General features: G+C 42.3%; 1 protein-coding gene across 1 annotated transcript in view; it reads right to left on the bottom strand.

The window, feature by feature from the left end:
- Positions 1–14878, bottom strand: part of DDX31 (DEAD (Asp-Glu-Ala-Asp) box polypeptide 31) — a 70597-nt gene that overhangs the window by 22982 nt on the left and 32737 nt on the right. Inside the window, 4 exon segments of the mRNA XM_012639882.1 lie at positions 1236–1347; positions 7506–7587; positions 12160–12299; positions 13897–13947. Of these exon segments, the coding sequence (XP_012495336.1) occupies positions 1236–1347; positions 7506–7587; positions 12160–12299; positions 13897–13947 (385 nt within the window).

The following is a 14878-nucleotide window of genomic DNA, read 5'->3' as shown; positions in this document are numbered from 1 at the left end:
GCCTCCCAACTTTTACCCTTGCCCCAGAGTTTACTCTCACAAAGCGGCCAGGCGACCTTTCTCGAACCTTTGTCAGATCACCACGTCTCTGCTCAAGGCCCTCCAATGACTCCCACTTCACTCAGAGAAACCCAAATATCACCTTCACAATGAGGCTCACTCTGACCACCCTATTTAAAATGCAGTCTGCTCTGTCAGCCCTTTCATATCCCTTATCCTGCTCTATTTTTTCACAGCTCTATCACCTTTAAATAGGCTATCTACTTTATTTATTATGTTTATTTGCTCACTGTTTGCTGTCCCCATACTCCACTAACGTTAGCTGCACAAAGGTGAGGATTTTTGTCTGTTTTGACTTCATATATTCCAAGCACTCAGAATAGTGCCTAATTCAATAAATATTTGCTAACTGGATGATTTTAAAGAAGATAATTTCTATTTATAAAAAGAAAGGGTGCTACATTGTTCCTATATTGGTAAGCCAGCCTGGCATTTTTTTCAAAATAGCAGGTAACTAACAAAAAGAATTGTGGACCCTCCAATGTGAAGTAAGTCTCATTAGCACACGAGTCAGTCACCAGCCAAGACATTCCACTATAAAAAAGTATCAGCTATCATAAGCCCCATTCCCCCTCACACTGCTCATTGCTCACAGTGAACTGCCAAGACCACGCCTAATGTCTGCTGATCCCAGGAGCCAATTTATTCTACAAAGGGTCTGAATATTACATCAATACCTAACTCTTTTACAAATTTCCTAGGAATTGAGTTCATGGTGTATGGCTCTTCCTCATCACTGTTCTTTCTCATTTTTCTTTGTACCTTCAAATAGGAACTGCTTAGGTCTAGTATTTCCAGCCCTTACCTTCATCTCTAATTTTCATCTCTACAACTATTTCTACTGACATGACACATCTCTTCTATCTGATTTTCAAAGAAAGAGAAAAACGGATCCCTAAGATCCAAGTTGTTGGGTCAAAGCTCTAGTCCTAATATAAGCCAAGATAAAGCCTCATTTGTGCAAAACATGGGGAAGGATGAAATTAACATTTAATATCACTTTAAAGCCTTCCGTGCCTGCTTCCAAACCCTGCAGAATTATGGAGATTGAAGGCTTTGGCTTGTGAGCAGAGATCCCAGGTTGGACTCAACTTGTTTGGGGGTATGCAGGTGAAGGTGGGGGACAGTGCACTGCTGGGCTATCCATTCCACAATCACCTAAGAAATCGACTGACCTTTCTTTGCCCAAGAGACCCTCTTCTCATTGGAGTGCACATAATCTTCAAATATCGTCTGCAAGACCGTGGCTCGCTCTCGGATTTCCTGGGGGCCAACAGCATGGGATTTCTGGGAGGGTGACGGAAGGATTAAAGGAGAGACAGAGTCAGAGTCAGAAATAATGAAGCAGTTTATAATAGATTTAATAACAGTAAAATCACACAGTAACTACCTAGGGGCCAACAAGGGTAATCCTTTCAATATTACTAGGGAAAAAAATGGAGCTATAAAGATGTTAAAGTCAAGCAATGAGGGTGGCTTTGTGACGGAGCAGATCAGGTCTACTTATTTATTTACTTACTTATTTACTTACTTTTTTTCCTGACCTTCTTTTAAATGTTTAAAATGAAAGACCGCTAGAGACACTTTGGAATTTTCCAAGTCCAATTCAAACATCAATTGACATAAACTATTTTCAAATGAATCTTTTATCTTCTATAAATCTTCTCCCTTCTCTTACACTCACCTGTGGAACACTGGCAATTCCTCTTTGAGAGCATTCCACAGTGACCCGCCTAAAATTCTGCCTTTAAAAGTTACCCCTATTCTTGAATTTCAGAGCAGGCTTCCTCAATTCCTAGAGAGGTTCAGACTTTGAGTGTTTTAGACTCATTCCTTCAGCCCATAACCACTGTGATGAGTTCCCAGGAACCTATTAAGGAGTGGGCTATTCCAGCAAATCACATTCAAAGACAACCTTGATCTTTGCAGCAAACTGTTCCTCTGTAAGTACCATCTGTATGCACTGAAATACCCTACAGATCGAAAATGTTAATAAGATATATAATCATTTCCTTTTCATCCTTTAACAGTCCCAGAGAAAAGATTTCCTTTTTGAATATCCCCACTAAAAACCAGTGGTTTTTGTTTCCTGCATCTTAAAACAAACTCGAACACTTTCTACTTGAATGTGAAAATGCGATCCGAGGGAACACAGATTCTCCAACCCAATGACGCCAATGAGCCAAATGATGCTGACCATTTGAGAGGTGCTGCTAAGCCTCTACCTCTACCACCCCCCATCGTGGGATCCTGGGGGAGAGCTAGTGTGAGGCCTGGGTCATGCTTCTTAACCTTGCAGCAGAGAGGGTACGGGTGCCTGCATCTGCCCTAACCTAGACTCTCCAAGCCTCTTTCACTTTTGAGACTGACAGAGAAAGAACAAAGGAGAGAGAAGAAAAAGCCCCATTCTTTGGATCGACATTCATCTCTACATTAATAGAGATTTAACAACCTGAAAATGTTTTTAGTTCAGTCAAATCATTCCTGCTACCTGTTTGGTTGATGACAGTCTAGCTGATTTCACAGTACAAGGTCCCCCTCAGGGTTCTATCCGCTAAAGTGTCAGGAGAAAAGTCACTAAGGAGCTGTGTTACCAAAGTGGACATTTGCTATTGTCATTAACAAGGATTTTTTTTTTTACCCTCTTAACTGATGTGAAATGCAAACTTTTCTTGCTGCCCTCCTTTCGTTAAGCCACCTCAGCAGTGCAACTGTCACCTTCTCTGCGTTTTTTTTTTTTTAATATGAATGTGAAATTAGCGAGGATGCCCTTTCCCCTGGCGGACAGAATCCTCTGTTATTAAAAAGTAAAGCACTTTAATAATGAAAACTTTTTCCTCTTTTTCCTGTGTTTTAACTGTTTAAAATTAATGAGAAGGGCAGAATGGTTGTCAAAGCGATATTGAAAGCCGGGCAGCCAGGACCGAATAAGCACAAAAATCCCTCTAGAGTGTTAAATAAACAGAGCTCCAGCCCTCTCCGAATCCCTCTGTTGGTTATTGTATACATTCTGTAACAGCTCTCAGAATAGATCTGAGAGCCAGGGAGGCAGAGAGGTTTCAGAATTCCAATAAAGGCCTCAAATTAAAGACAGCTTGGTGCGAATTCCAGGAGAAAATTAAAGAGACCTCAAGCTTAAGTGACAGGTGACTTGCTTCTGTGTCACAACTGTCAGGGGATTTAGTGATAATATGGCAATATATTACAAAGGGCTTTTCTTATTCCCCCCTTTAGGTTTCAAAATGAGGCATCTTTTCTTCCCAACCAACCAAAAAAAATTACATATATATAATGTGAGTGTGTATACAAGTGAAATAGGTAGAAAAAAATGATAAAACTAGGTTCACACATTTGGAATGATGAGGTCAGTTTTAGTAAAATATAAGAAAAAGTTAATGACAGAAAATACAATAATACAGTACTTAGAAAAAACGCCTCTTACTCCTCCCTACACCTCATTTCCAGAAATACTTTAAAATTGCTTCTCTTGAGAACGAATGAGGTATTTTTCAGTTGTCTTCTGGGGAGGACAGTCTAAATTGAAACTGAAGACGAGGGGGGCAGAGTTAAGCAGCAGCGTCTCCGCCCCAGACAGGGAAAACGCTCCTGTAAGGAGTGGGTCAAAGCCCTGAGGGCACACGAGCGCCTGGCGGGCCGGCTCTCCCACCCTTGAAGACACGGATTCGGCACTGGTTAATGAAGCTAACTTGCCACTGCTGGACCATGGGCAGTTCAGGAAACACGTTTCCAACCATCTATCCAAACTCAACGCACCTTTGTCTCTAATACCCTACTGATCTTGGAAAGAACAGGCCATGAAAAAGGATGAGCAAGCGGGCTCTGAACTTAAAATCTCATAATGGCAGCAACGGTTCGTTAGGGTAAGTTTACTGGCATATTTCATAGGACAAAAAAACTTGTAGGAAAAATGTTTGGGTGTGCGAATACTCTGGTGATGGAAATCACACCCCTATCAAGGAGCAACAGATGAGTCTAAGATAACCAGGCTGGACTATTTCTGTTATGAAAAGTTTTAGATGGTAGCAATGGTAAGGGAAGGTTTTTATATATGAAATGATTTTGTTTTAATCACTTTATTGCCATGCTGAGTTTTACCCCCATGGTCCCTAGAACCTTCTGAGTGCTTCTCAGTAAAGTTGAAAGATCAAATTTATTCTCTTTGTAGGTGCGTGAACATTCACACACCCAGACATAGCTATATATATTTTATATGCCTAAATATGAAATATACATTTTACAGATGCTTCACTCGCTTTCTTTATTTTCACAGAAGCCCAAAAATGTATGTGCCAAAGGGACATTTACAATGGACTTCAATCAAGCTGGGTGAAGAGGGGCATTATAATGAGGCACCTGGCTATAGCACAAAAAGCCCATCCACTGCACCTACACTAATGTGCCTAGCATTAGCCATACACTCAAGACTTGCCCAGATTGCAAGCAGCAATTAAGACATACTGTATTTCTTATGCAAAACAGAATTAAAAGTTATATCCAGCATCTACTTTATTCTTTTTACTACTGACATAGATTGTGCACATAAAATACTCTCTCTAGCTGTGTGTCTATGTAATAATTGGTAACATAATCAACTTAGCTTAGTTTTTCTTTTTCGTTTGAATTAAAGTTCAGTTTGACCCAATAAGCCAGGTCTTTAGCAACATGACACCTAGAACCCAGCATGATTAATTTAGCTTTCTAAGTTAACCAGTTATATCAGTGTCAGTGAAAGCCCCAACCTTGCTTAGCATGTTTTCTTTCTAAAAACAAAGATCACCAAACCTTAAATATAGCTAAGTATCCAAATCATTCCTATCCATCATGGCAAGAGCTTGGGCTGAGATAATAAGACAGAGTCTCTGGCCCTAGGAATTTACATGGTCCAGAACTGTGCACAGTATGTTAAGACTCATTTTATTTAAACCTTACAGCAATCTTAAGAGAGTGGTACTCTTGTTCTCCTCATTTTACAGATGGGAATACTGAGGCTGGGGAGAAGATTATCTGCCCAAAGGTTGCAGAGCTACCAGCTCTGAGGCAAGGATTCAGATCCACGTCTGTCTGACTCTGGGATGCGGCTCCTACCCCGGATGTTATAATGGTTCCTTAAGTCTCAGAAAAGCTTCGAGGCTGGCCTCAAGCCAGGGAAGAGGCTTAAGGAGAAGAATAGATGCTGCAGGGCCACAGAAGGGCAGGTGTTACAAAAAAAATGACTGTGGCTTGTTGCTGAAAGAGCAAAGGGAAACGCAGCTGCTTTGCTCCTTCACTGGGGACATGTCCTTCAGGAGGGACTTAATGCCCTTCTGCAGCTTCCCTGAGCTGCGCAGATATACACAACGATCAACTCCCTGGAGAGAAATGATCTGTGCTCAGGGATATAGACTGACAACAAAGCCGGTCCCAGAAAGAGTATCAAACCTAAGACTAGGTTTGATCAAACTTCTATTGCCTCATTTTGTAATTTTGCTGCTCTTATTTCTGGAGAGCAAGCAGATGCTAATGTTCCACTTACTGTGATATAGCAAAAAAGGGACTCTGGGCTTCACGTCACTGAGTCTGGGCCTTAACTTCACATCTGCTACTGACTTACGTGACTACAAGTAATAACAGCAGTAATGATACTCAATACCATTTGGTACTGTGCATTGTAATTAGGGCTTTAGGACTATTTCTCACACAACTCTCTAATCTCCTTATGAGAAGAACACTATTATTACCTCAATTTTACACATAAGTAAACTGAGGTTCAGAAAGGTCCAATGCTCGCCAAAGTCACACAGCTAGTAAGTGACAGATTAGGAATCTCATCCAAAGGCCATACTCTTAGCCACTCCGCTAAAATGCCTCCTCAAACTGTTCCCCACATGCTCCCTGTTGATGTCAAAGTGCTGTGCTGGAGCCTTAATAAATTATCTGTGGGAACATTTAAAAAAAACAAAAAGAAAAAAAAATCTTAACTAGGATTTATAATAGTTCCAAAAGAACTGAAGTATGCCAAGACCAATGCAGATCTCTGTGGTTACCAGTCGATTCCCTTGACAACAAACTAGCAAGAAAGGATGGTTCAAAGTCTGGCATGGCTGGGATGTTTTAAATGAAGTATTGTACCACTTAAAATAACTTGCTGATCAAGTGAGTCTTCACTAGCTCTTTTGTTCACAGGGATCTCTGTTGTGGTACCATTTATTGGCTAAAGTTCACCTCTATGAAAATCGCTAACATTGTTTTATTTAAAAAGCAATTCAGTTCCATGTTCTTAGTTTAGTTAATACTAAATCGAGTCATATTGGTATATAGTTAAATACACGGGCTTCAAAGTTAGACTGCCTCATTTCAAATCCTGGAAGGATGAATCATTATTAGTGCACTCCTGTGAAAGTTCCTTACCTCTGTGAGTCTCAGTTTTCCCGTCTATAAACTGGGGCAATATCTACCTTACAGGGTTGCTAGGAGGATTAAATGGTATCGTGCATGTAAAGAGCTTAGCACAGTCCCAGGTCCAGAATAAACACTCAGGTAATAGATGTTACGATTATTTCCTCTCCTTTTATTAAATAAATGTCTTAGATACTCTCTGGAACAAGAGAACTTAAGTCAGGCTCAGCGAAATTTAGACCCTGCCTCAAGGAGAATATTGATCCAAATAAAAGCACATACTAAAGCATAAAACAAATTCTTAAGCTTGATTTATTTGGCTCTGATTTTCCAAGTTTGTCTTTAGGCATAAGAAAGCAAATGTAAAATATTCAAGTAATTAATATTTCATAGGTAAAATCACATACAGCAACACGATACACACATATACCGAGTAATGGGGTGGGGTGGAGCAGGAAGTGATTGTCTAACGGGGGTGAAGCCTTAGAAGAGAAGCAGGAAAGACGCCCAGGATTGTCTGCACCTGCTCAGAATCTCCATATGGAACTGCACAGATAATAAAAATTTTTCTTCTTAATGATCTCAACTTTACTCTTCCTCTGTGGATAGCACGCACACGTTAAAAAATGGATGAACTAAGTGTATTTGAAAGGGGACACAGAGATATTTATTTTCTCCATGCTGTCTTGGGTGGACTGGTCTAGTCAGTCGTCCTTGATCTTAATCTGGATCGGGACCACCAGGGTTGAGCATGTAACGCTGCCTCCAGACTCATCCTGGCCTAGACCTCCTTTCTGGGGAGCCTGCTGCTGTCTGGCCAACTTCCAGAATGGACTGTAGCCCATTAACTGGATGAGACTAGCAAACACACCCAGAAGCAAAGAAGAGAAAAAAACACAATCAAGATTTCGCCTCATCTAGTGCTCGTGGTCCTTAAAATACACTTTTGCTTGACAGAGGAAATAACCCCCACACAAAATCTCTACTGTCCCAAATCAAGCAATGAGTCACATCTGTCAGCAGCATGCACGATAAAAAATAAAACTCACCTGGTTTCTCCATCGCCGCCCTTTAAAACAATCATCCCTTATCAGAACAGACAAAATATCTTCCATCTTAATCTCAGAAACGCTGTAATAGAAAGGAATCACATCAAGGTAAACTTTTTGTTCTTTTGAAACACCTAAAATCCTGACACATAAAACTGGCCTATTCTCAAGCTAGTTAGACACGAAGTACAAGCAACACCTTCCTAGGAAAGGGAATATTTTCCTAAACCCTTAGGAATTCAAAAGGAAGGGACAGATAGGATAATAATCCCAACAATTTCTTTCCTTCCTAATGAATTTAAAATAGGTTACATTTAGAATTTCCTTTATAGGGAATGTCTTATTATTTCTTAAAAAATCTTGAATACTAAACAAGTATGCCTGCTCATTGGCTTGAGCACATTAAAAAAAACATTTCAGATAGTCTCTTTAGTTTTATACTTAAAAAAAAAGACAGAAAAAAGATGGCTAAATATCCACAATTATCAGGTAAACACCCCAGTGGAGGGTAACAAGTCAACAGAGCCCCCACCCATAGCAATACTACTCTCTTCTAGCCTGGAGGATCGTCACTACTCTTGTCTCTTATATTACGGGGTGAGGACCAAAAGATCTCCAATGAATCTAGAGCTACAAGCAAATTGCTAAAACCTGAATTTGGGCTTCACTCATGAACAGAAGCCTTCAGGAGCCAGAACAAAAGAGCTGGACCTGCGTACCGGTGGAGTGTGGAAAGCCTGCACTCCATGCCGCCGGCTGCAAGGCCACAGCGTCTGCATGTGGGGAGCAGATACAGACTCGTGCACTAGGGACGAAGGAGGAAACATGAGCTGCTGAAAAGATACTTCGCAGGGAGAAGGAGAAAGAGAAGGCGAAGGAGGAGTTCTGGGAGAGAAATATGGATCATAAAAAGACAAACGGTTTTGTTGTTTTTTTTTTTGTTGTTGTTGTTTTAAAAATGTAACAGCAAATTAAAACATGAATGGCAACCTCTTACGTGGGAGAAGACAATTCTCCCCCTTTTCCCCAAAGGTTACTCTGACAAGGCTATGAATGAAAATGTCACATCTCTGACAGCGATTTACCTGAGATGTGTCATCTTCTCCCTGAACACCCCCAGCCCCCACCCGCAGCATCTTCTCTTTGCTGCCAACTCACGGTCCTATGGATATGTGAAGTCTTTTCACAGCAGCCAGACTCGATCGGAGAAGGCAGAGCATGTGCTGAAAGGATGGGAGTCGGAGGGAGAGTGCCATGGGTTCACGGAAATCTGTTTTTCATATGAGAGAGGAATGTATGGCTACTGAGCTTGCCTCTTACTTATGCCTGGAGATCTGGACGAAAGCGAAAGCATAGCCCAGTCCTATCTTTCACTTGGTCTACCTGGTTTGCCTCTATTCGTCACTTTTTTCTTGAGGAAAAAAAAGGGAAAATGCAAAAGTAAAAGAAACATAAAAACTTGGGAGTGAAATCTTGAAGCAGGAAGGAACAAGAATAATGCCATTCACAGTCAGGTATACAAAAGCTATGCCACAGAAAGACACAGTCTTCTCAAATGCACGGAAGCACTGAAATTCCAGCCACAGCACAATACAAATGCCGCGTGTCCACATGGCCATGCCGGGGGATTGACTCCCGAGGAGAAGAGGAGCTAAGAATGAACCAGAGTGATTCACAGTTTAAAAGGGCCTTCTTCCTCTTTCTAAGAAATCATTGCTTCTGAGGAACAAAGCAAATCTACGATGATTATTTATGGGTCTATCAACAGATCTGAATACCCCACCTTAGTATGAAATGAGATAGATAAATAAATAAATTCAGGGAACTGTCTTATGCCTGATCTAAGAAATACACGTTTTGGATGAAGCATTTACATTTTAATAAACCAATGATGACTTTCATTAGAAACACATTTAAAGGGGAAGTAGAAAAAAGTTAAGTTGGCAAATACAAAGAAGTCAAAAGAATACAGAAGCGAAGTTCTGAGCTTTCAGACAGAGGCAGCCATGGCCCAGGGAACCTGTCTCTTGCCCAGTCTGCTAAATCAAATCGTCAGGGTGAGTTCCACAGCACTCGGTCTATGAAGGCAGGCGGCAATTTGTTGTGATGGCCCTTGCTGCCGAGAGCCTCGGCCTGCCTTCCTGAATCTTCCCTGTGGTTTTTCAGCCGTCCGGGCATCCCCCGCCTGGCTCTCATCTTCTTAGGCACAAAACATACACAAACTTCCTCCCACTCCTCCTCTAAAAAGTATTCAGGAGTGTACCTTTTGGATTCTAGAAAGGTTCAAGTCTGCTTCTTCTCACTGCGCACTTTGCAACCAGCTCTTAATAGATTTTTTAAAATTAAATCACAGAAACAGTTATCCATAGATATCCAATGTATAGTCTTCCTTCAAACAGAAATCGGAAGTATAATACACGGCTATAAGATAATAGCCCAGATTCTGCCCTCTGTCCAGGCTGATTACAGCTACCCACGAGGGAGGCAGCAGCCCAGGCCTAGGCCCTCAGCAGGGGAGTGTTCAGGGTAGACATCAGCAGGTGGGACTCACGCAGAACTCTTCCCTCCTCACATAAATGTTCTTACACCAACCTGTATAGTCTCTCCCCAAAAGACCTAAATCTTTTCCTTTCAGGACTTCTCTATCGTCACCCTTCTCAACTTCCTCTCGGAGGCCATGTCCCTGGCACCCCTGCGTTGTCTTTTTAATGTCAACATTATGTTTTATCTCATGTGAATGTTGGCATACTATTTTTCCAGACAAGATCATCATAGTGGATGACTGTACTTGTTATGTCTTTAAAATATACCTGGCACACTAATAATTCACGTCTGTGTAATCATTGTTTTCCCTTTTCAATTTTAGGTTTATATTTGAATCCTTCATAGCAACAACTTGGATGAGTTTATGGAGCAGACAGAGACAGAGGCACCTACGCTGTTTACTCTGGCCTTAGACAATTATTGTTTGACTTTGTACCTGTTATAACTCATTTTTACGAGGAGATCATGTCAAAGTGAACCAGCATACGAGAGCATCCAGAGAGCTGCTGAGGGAAAGCAACGGGAGAATGTGAATTTACGTTTTTTTGAGACATAGTCGCACTCTGTCGCCCTGGCTAGAGTGCAGTGGCATCACCTCATAGCTCACTGCAGCCTTAAATGTCTTGGCTCAAGCAATCTTCCTGTCTCAGACTCCTGAGTAACTAGAACTACAAATGCACACTACCACGCCTGGCTAATTTTTCTATTTTTTTGCAGAGATGGGCTCTTGCACTTGCTCAGGCTGGTCTCGAACTCCTGACCTCACGTGATCCTCCCACCTCAGCCTCCCAGAGTGCTAGGATTACAGGCATGAGCCACCGCGCCCAGCTGAGAATGTGAATTTGCAGGTCTAGAATGGAAAGAGGAGGAAAAGAGGTGTGGAGCAATTGACAGGCTATTAAGGTGTGGTGACTAAATTTTCTATTGTGGGGCCACAACACAAAATTCTGAAAGTGCTTTCCACATGTATACAAATCCCCATGACAGAGAAAACAGCTACAGCACTGTGACGGCTCGCAGCCTGCGAGATCAGGGCAAGTGAAGAAAGAGAACCAGCTCCATCAACGGGCTTGCATTTCAGCTCCTTCAGTGTTTCTGGGGTACACCGGCCTGGTACGGTGCTGACCTAGGTGCTGAGTAGGCCTCAGGGAGCTCAGAGTCCAGCTGGAGAAACAGCGCTGGGTGGAAAGTGACTGACTGATGGATCTACACGAGATTTCCTTCACAAATAAGATACAATATGCACATCTTCCTGAAACAAATAAAGACCACTTTTTTGACTGACAGATTATATTAAGATAAGGAACAAACTGGATAAAAGGAAAACCCGAACTATCTCTATTTTGGCCCACCTGCAATTCCTACCAGGAGCAGGTTCCTGCCTCCCTCCACACGGAAAGATGCATGGCACCTTTTCCGAATAAGCCTCAGTCCATAAACATTCACACTAACAACCTTGAAAGGGTTTTGAGAAGTCTTACTAGCGTGAGAGGGAGAGTTCTGGGCAAGGAAAAAAAAGAAAGAAAACTATCCCACTTAGCAGCACAGCTGAGCTGTGCATTCATGGCACAGCACCGGGTCTGGAATCCAGGGCTTTCCTCGGAGGAACGTGAGGTGCTGTCACCGACTGTACTCCACACAACACGGTAGCTGGAAAGTCCTGGATGCCTCAAAATTATTCCCCTCCGGGTTTATTTTGTTGGGAGAGGGGAACTGTGTGATGAGTAAAAAGTATCGTTTTTTTAAAAGACAAATCAACTTCAACAAGATGTTAATTGTAAGAAATAAAAGTTGCGAATAGAAAAAGGTCTTCAAGAGGCCGTGAGGGCTGTGCACATTGTTTTACAGCGAGAGAAACGAAACACAGACTTCCGAAAGGAAACCGAGCGCAACAGATCATCCTGTGACTTAGTCTGGCAATGCAGTGAAAATTGTCACGTGCTGATGGTATTACGGGTTTTAGTTTTTGCCACTGGCTATTCTGGGACTCATTTAGGGATCACAAGGGTTAATGGCTCTTCTTCAGCTTACAAGGCCCATCCACTATAAAAAGCGACAGAAAGTTAATTAGGTGAGATCAGCTGAAACCACGTTCAGGTTTCTGACTCACTTGATTTTGTGAGAAGCCAACGAGTTGACATATTCTGCCTCCGAAGGAGCCAAAATGAGCAGGCTGCTCCCATGGCAGCCAATCCGGGCAGTTCTTCCAATCCGGTGGATGTATTCTGCAGGTGAGGACGGAGCATTGTACTAAAAAGGGTAACAAAAATGAAGGCATTCATAGATCAAGGGATTGCCATTAATTGGAAGTGCAATACCCCTCACCTGCCTCCAGGTATCCTAAGAATTAAATCCTGGTGCTATGGTTACCCTAACACAATCACAAGGAGAAGTCATTCAACCCTGAAACTCCTGGCTTCATTGGAAATAACAAGGCTCTGACATGCAAATGTGAACAGTGGCCAAGTTTCAGATAAACGAGACGTCTTCTCATCCCAATACCTCCTTTTAATTTTACTTCTCCACAGGTCTCTTCATTTTCCTATTTGCATCTTTTCACTGAGGTGACTGCGCAGGGTGTAAACGTAGGCAGGTGGGGTAAACTCCAGGATGACCGCATGGACTTGGCCTGTTTCCTTGGTAGAAGGAGCAACAGGGATGAGGCAGCACAGGACCCCGGGTGGCGCAGGGACGAAGGGAGCAGGCCCCGGAGCCAGTCCCCACCACCTTGCTGCAGTTCCGCTCAGTCCCTACGGAGTGGAGTTGCGGGGTGGTCGAGAGGCAAGTTCCCTGCGAGTGGAAAGCGCTTCTGCTCCCACGGACAGTATTTCTGACTCAGGGAAAAGGGCAGACTCTCTAACTCGGCAGAATGGGTTACGCATAACATTTTATATTTTCTTTGGCAATAACTTTGTCACCATTAAAGTTAATTGACCACATATTCATTCTTCCTTTTTTTTCTTTGCTGCTACACACACATGGACACACACACACACACACACACACACAAGATCAGAGGACCATGGTGAACAGAATATATGGGAGGCTAGGCATATTAAATTAATCTCTATTCACAATATAAGAAGCTCTAAATGATCAATTTTGTATGTCTGGGCTCCCACACATTGAAATTACCCTTATCTTCAATTCGTTCTGTGGCCAGGAGGAAAGAAGACACAATGCCTGTAGTCCCAAAGTGATCATATATGGTGAGCAGATCAGATTTCCTAGCCAGTGACAGGCATGCAATTCCATTAAAATGTGAATAAGCCATGACTCATGTAAACAGGGCACATGTCCCTTGGCCTCCATGCAGAAAGGCTTAAAAATACCATTCTGCAGACTAACGAAAAGAAAAAACAAAACTAAAACCACGAGACTCTAGTGCTAACACCTGTAGCCTCTGGCAAAGCGTCTAAGGCTAGAGGTATGTCTAAGATGCTGTCAGGAACTTAATTGCTCCCTCCAGGTCAATGTACAAGGACACGGCTCTCAGGACAGCTGAGCCACCTCCTTCTGGACACGACGAGGTCTCCCAGGAGCCCAGGTAATTCCTGTTATTTTCAGATTGTTGAAATTTTGGTTTGTGACATGAATTAGTGTGGGAGCAGGAGAGCCTGCCACCTCCCTCCCCTGAATGCACATTCTGGCTGTTTTGCTGCAGCAGTTAGGTAGGCTGGGTTAAGGAAAGATGTCAGGAGAATTGTGTAGATAAGACTCGTTTGCTGCCTGGTTACCAGGGCAACACCCAAGAGGGTAATAATAATTATTCTACTTAAAGCCAGTGTATCCACTCATGATCATATATCCCTGCCTAAAGCTTACATCTTAACAACTAAAAAATTACCTGAACAATCCACGTGACTTGAGGGAGGTCTAAGCCCCGAGCTGCAACATCCTTAAAAATAGAAAAGAATGTGGTTTAGGACTGAGCTGCTGAATCTTTTTTGTGTCCTGGATATGTCTGACAATTTAATGCAAACCCAGAGAGTTCACCCACCCTGCCGCAATCCTGCATACAATTTCAGGGGGCTCAGGAACCCACTTAAGTCCACTTATGGTTAAAAATTCTGATTTGGGGACAAGTTCTACAGAACCAGTTGGTGAGGAAGCCACAACCCGTTTCACTAAAATAACATAATCCATAGGTTAGCCCAGAAACTTACACAGTAATTATCAATTGTGTCAGGTAAGAATGCTGAAAACTTCTAGCATGTTTTACTAATTCACATTTTATCTGAAAAGCCACTTTTTGAGGAAGGTATTCATGAATTATTATCCCCAACCCATACCCATGAGCAATGCCTAATGAAGATACGGCTTTGAGGTGTGCGTCTGGAGCATCGCCCCTCACGGTATTCACTTGTGGAGGTGAGCTGCAAAATATTTACTAAGAACTTTGCTTATTAGCCTGAGAGCAGTAAGGATCAAGTAATCCCCCCCATCCCTTCTGATAGCTAAATTAGAAGTCAGGCCAGACCCACTAATCACTTCAAAGACTTAACTAGACAGCTGAAAAGCTATGAAAGCAATGGAGATTCAAATTTTCTTTTCAACTGGTCACCACTCCAAGCGCAAAAATTCTTTGCTCTCTAGCCTCTCACCATTCTGGCAGAGACTAGAAAATGGGCATCTCCCAGTCTTTGTCAAGAAATTCTCACTTAGCATTCATTTTTCAGCATACAAGTCCTAACAAGAATGTTCCCAGTTAACATTTACTGAGCACTTACCACACAATGCACACCACACTCTGCTGCACATTTTACCTACCTTGACAACTCCTCAAAAAACTATTACCCCCATTTAACTGATGAGGAAACTTAAGGTTC

This window comes from Propithecus coquereli, unplaced genomic scaffold (genome assembly GCF_000956105.1).
Source record: "Propithecus coquereli isolate 6110/MARCELLA unplaced genomic scaffold, Pcoq_1.0 Scaffold142, whole genome shotgun sequence".
In the NCBI taxonomy this organism is placed as follows: Eukaryota; Metazoa; Chordata; class Mammalia; order Primates; family Indriidae; genus Propithecus; species Propithecus coquereli.
Note: the sequence above shows the minus strand (reverse complement) of the source record. Positions and strands in the feature narration are given on the sequence as shown.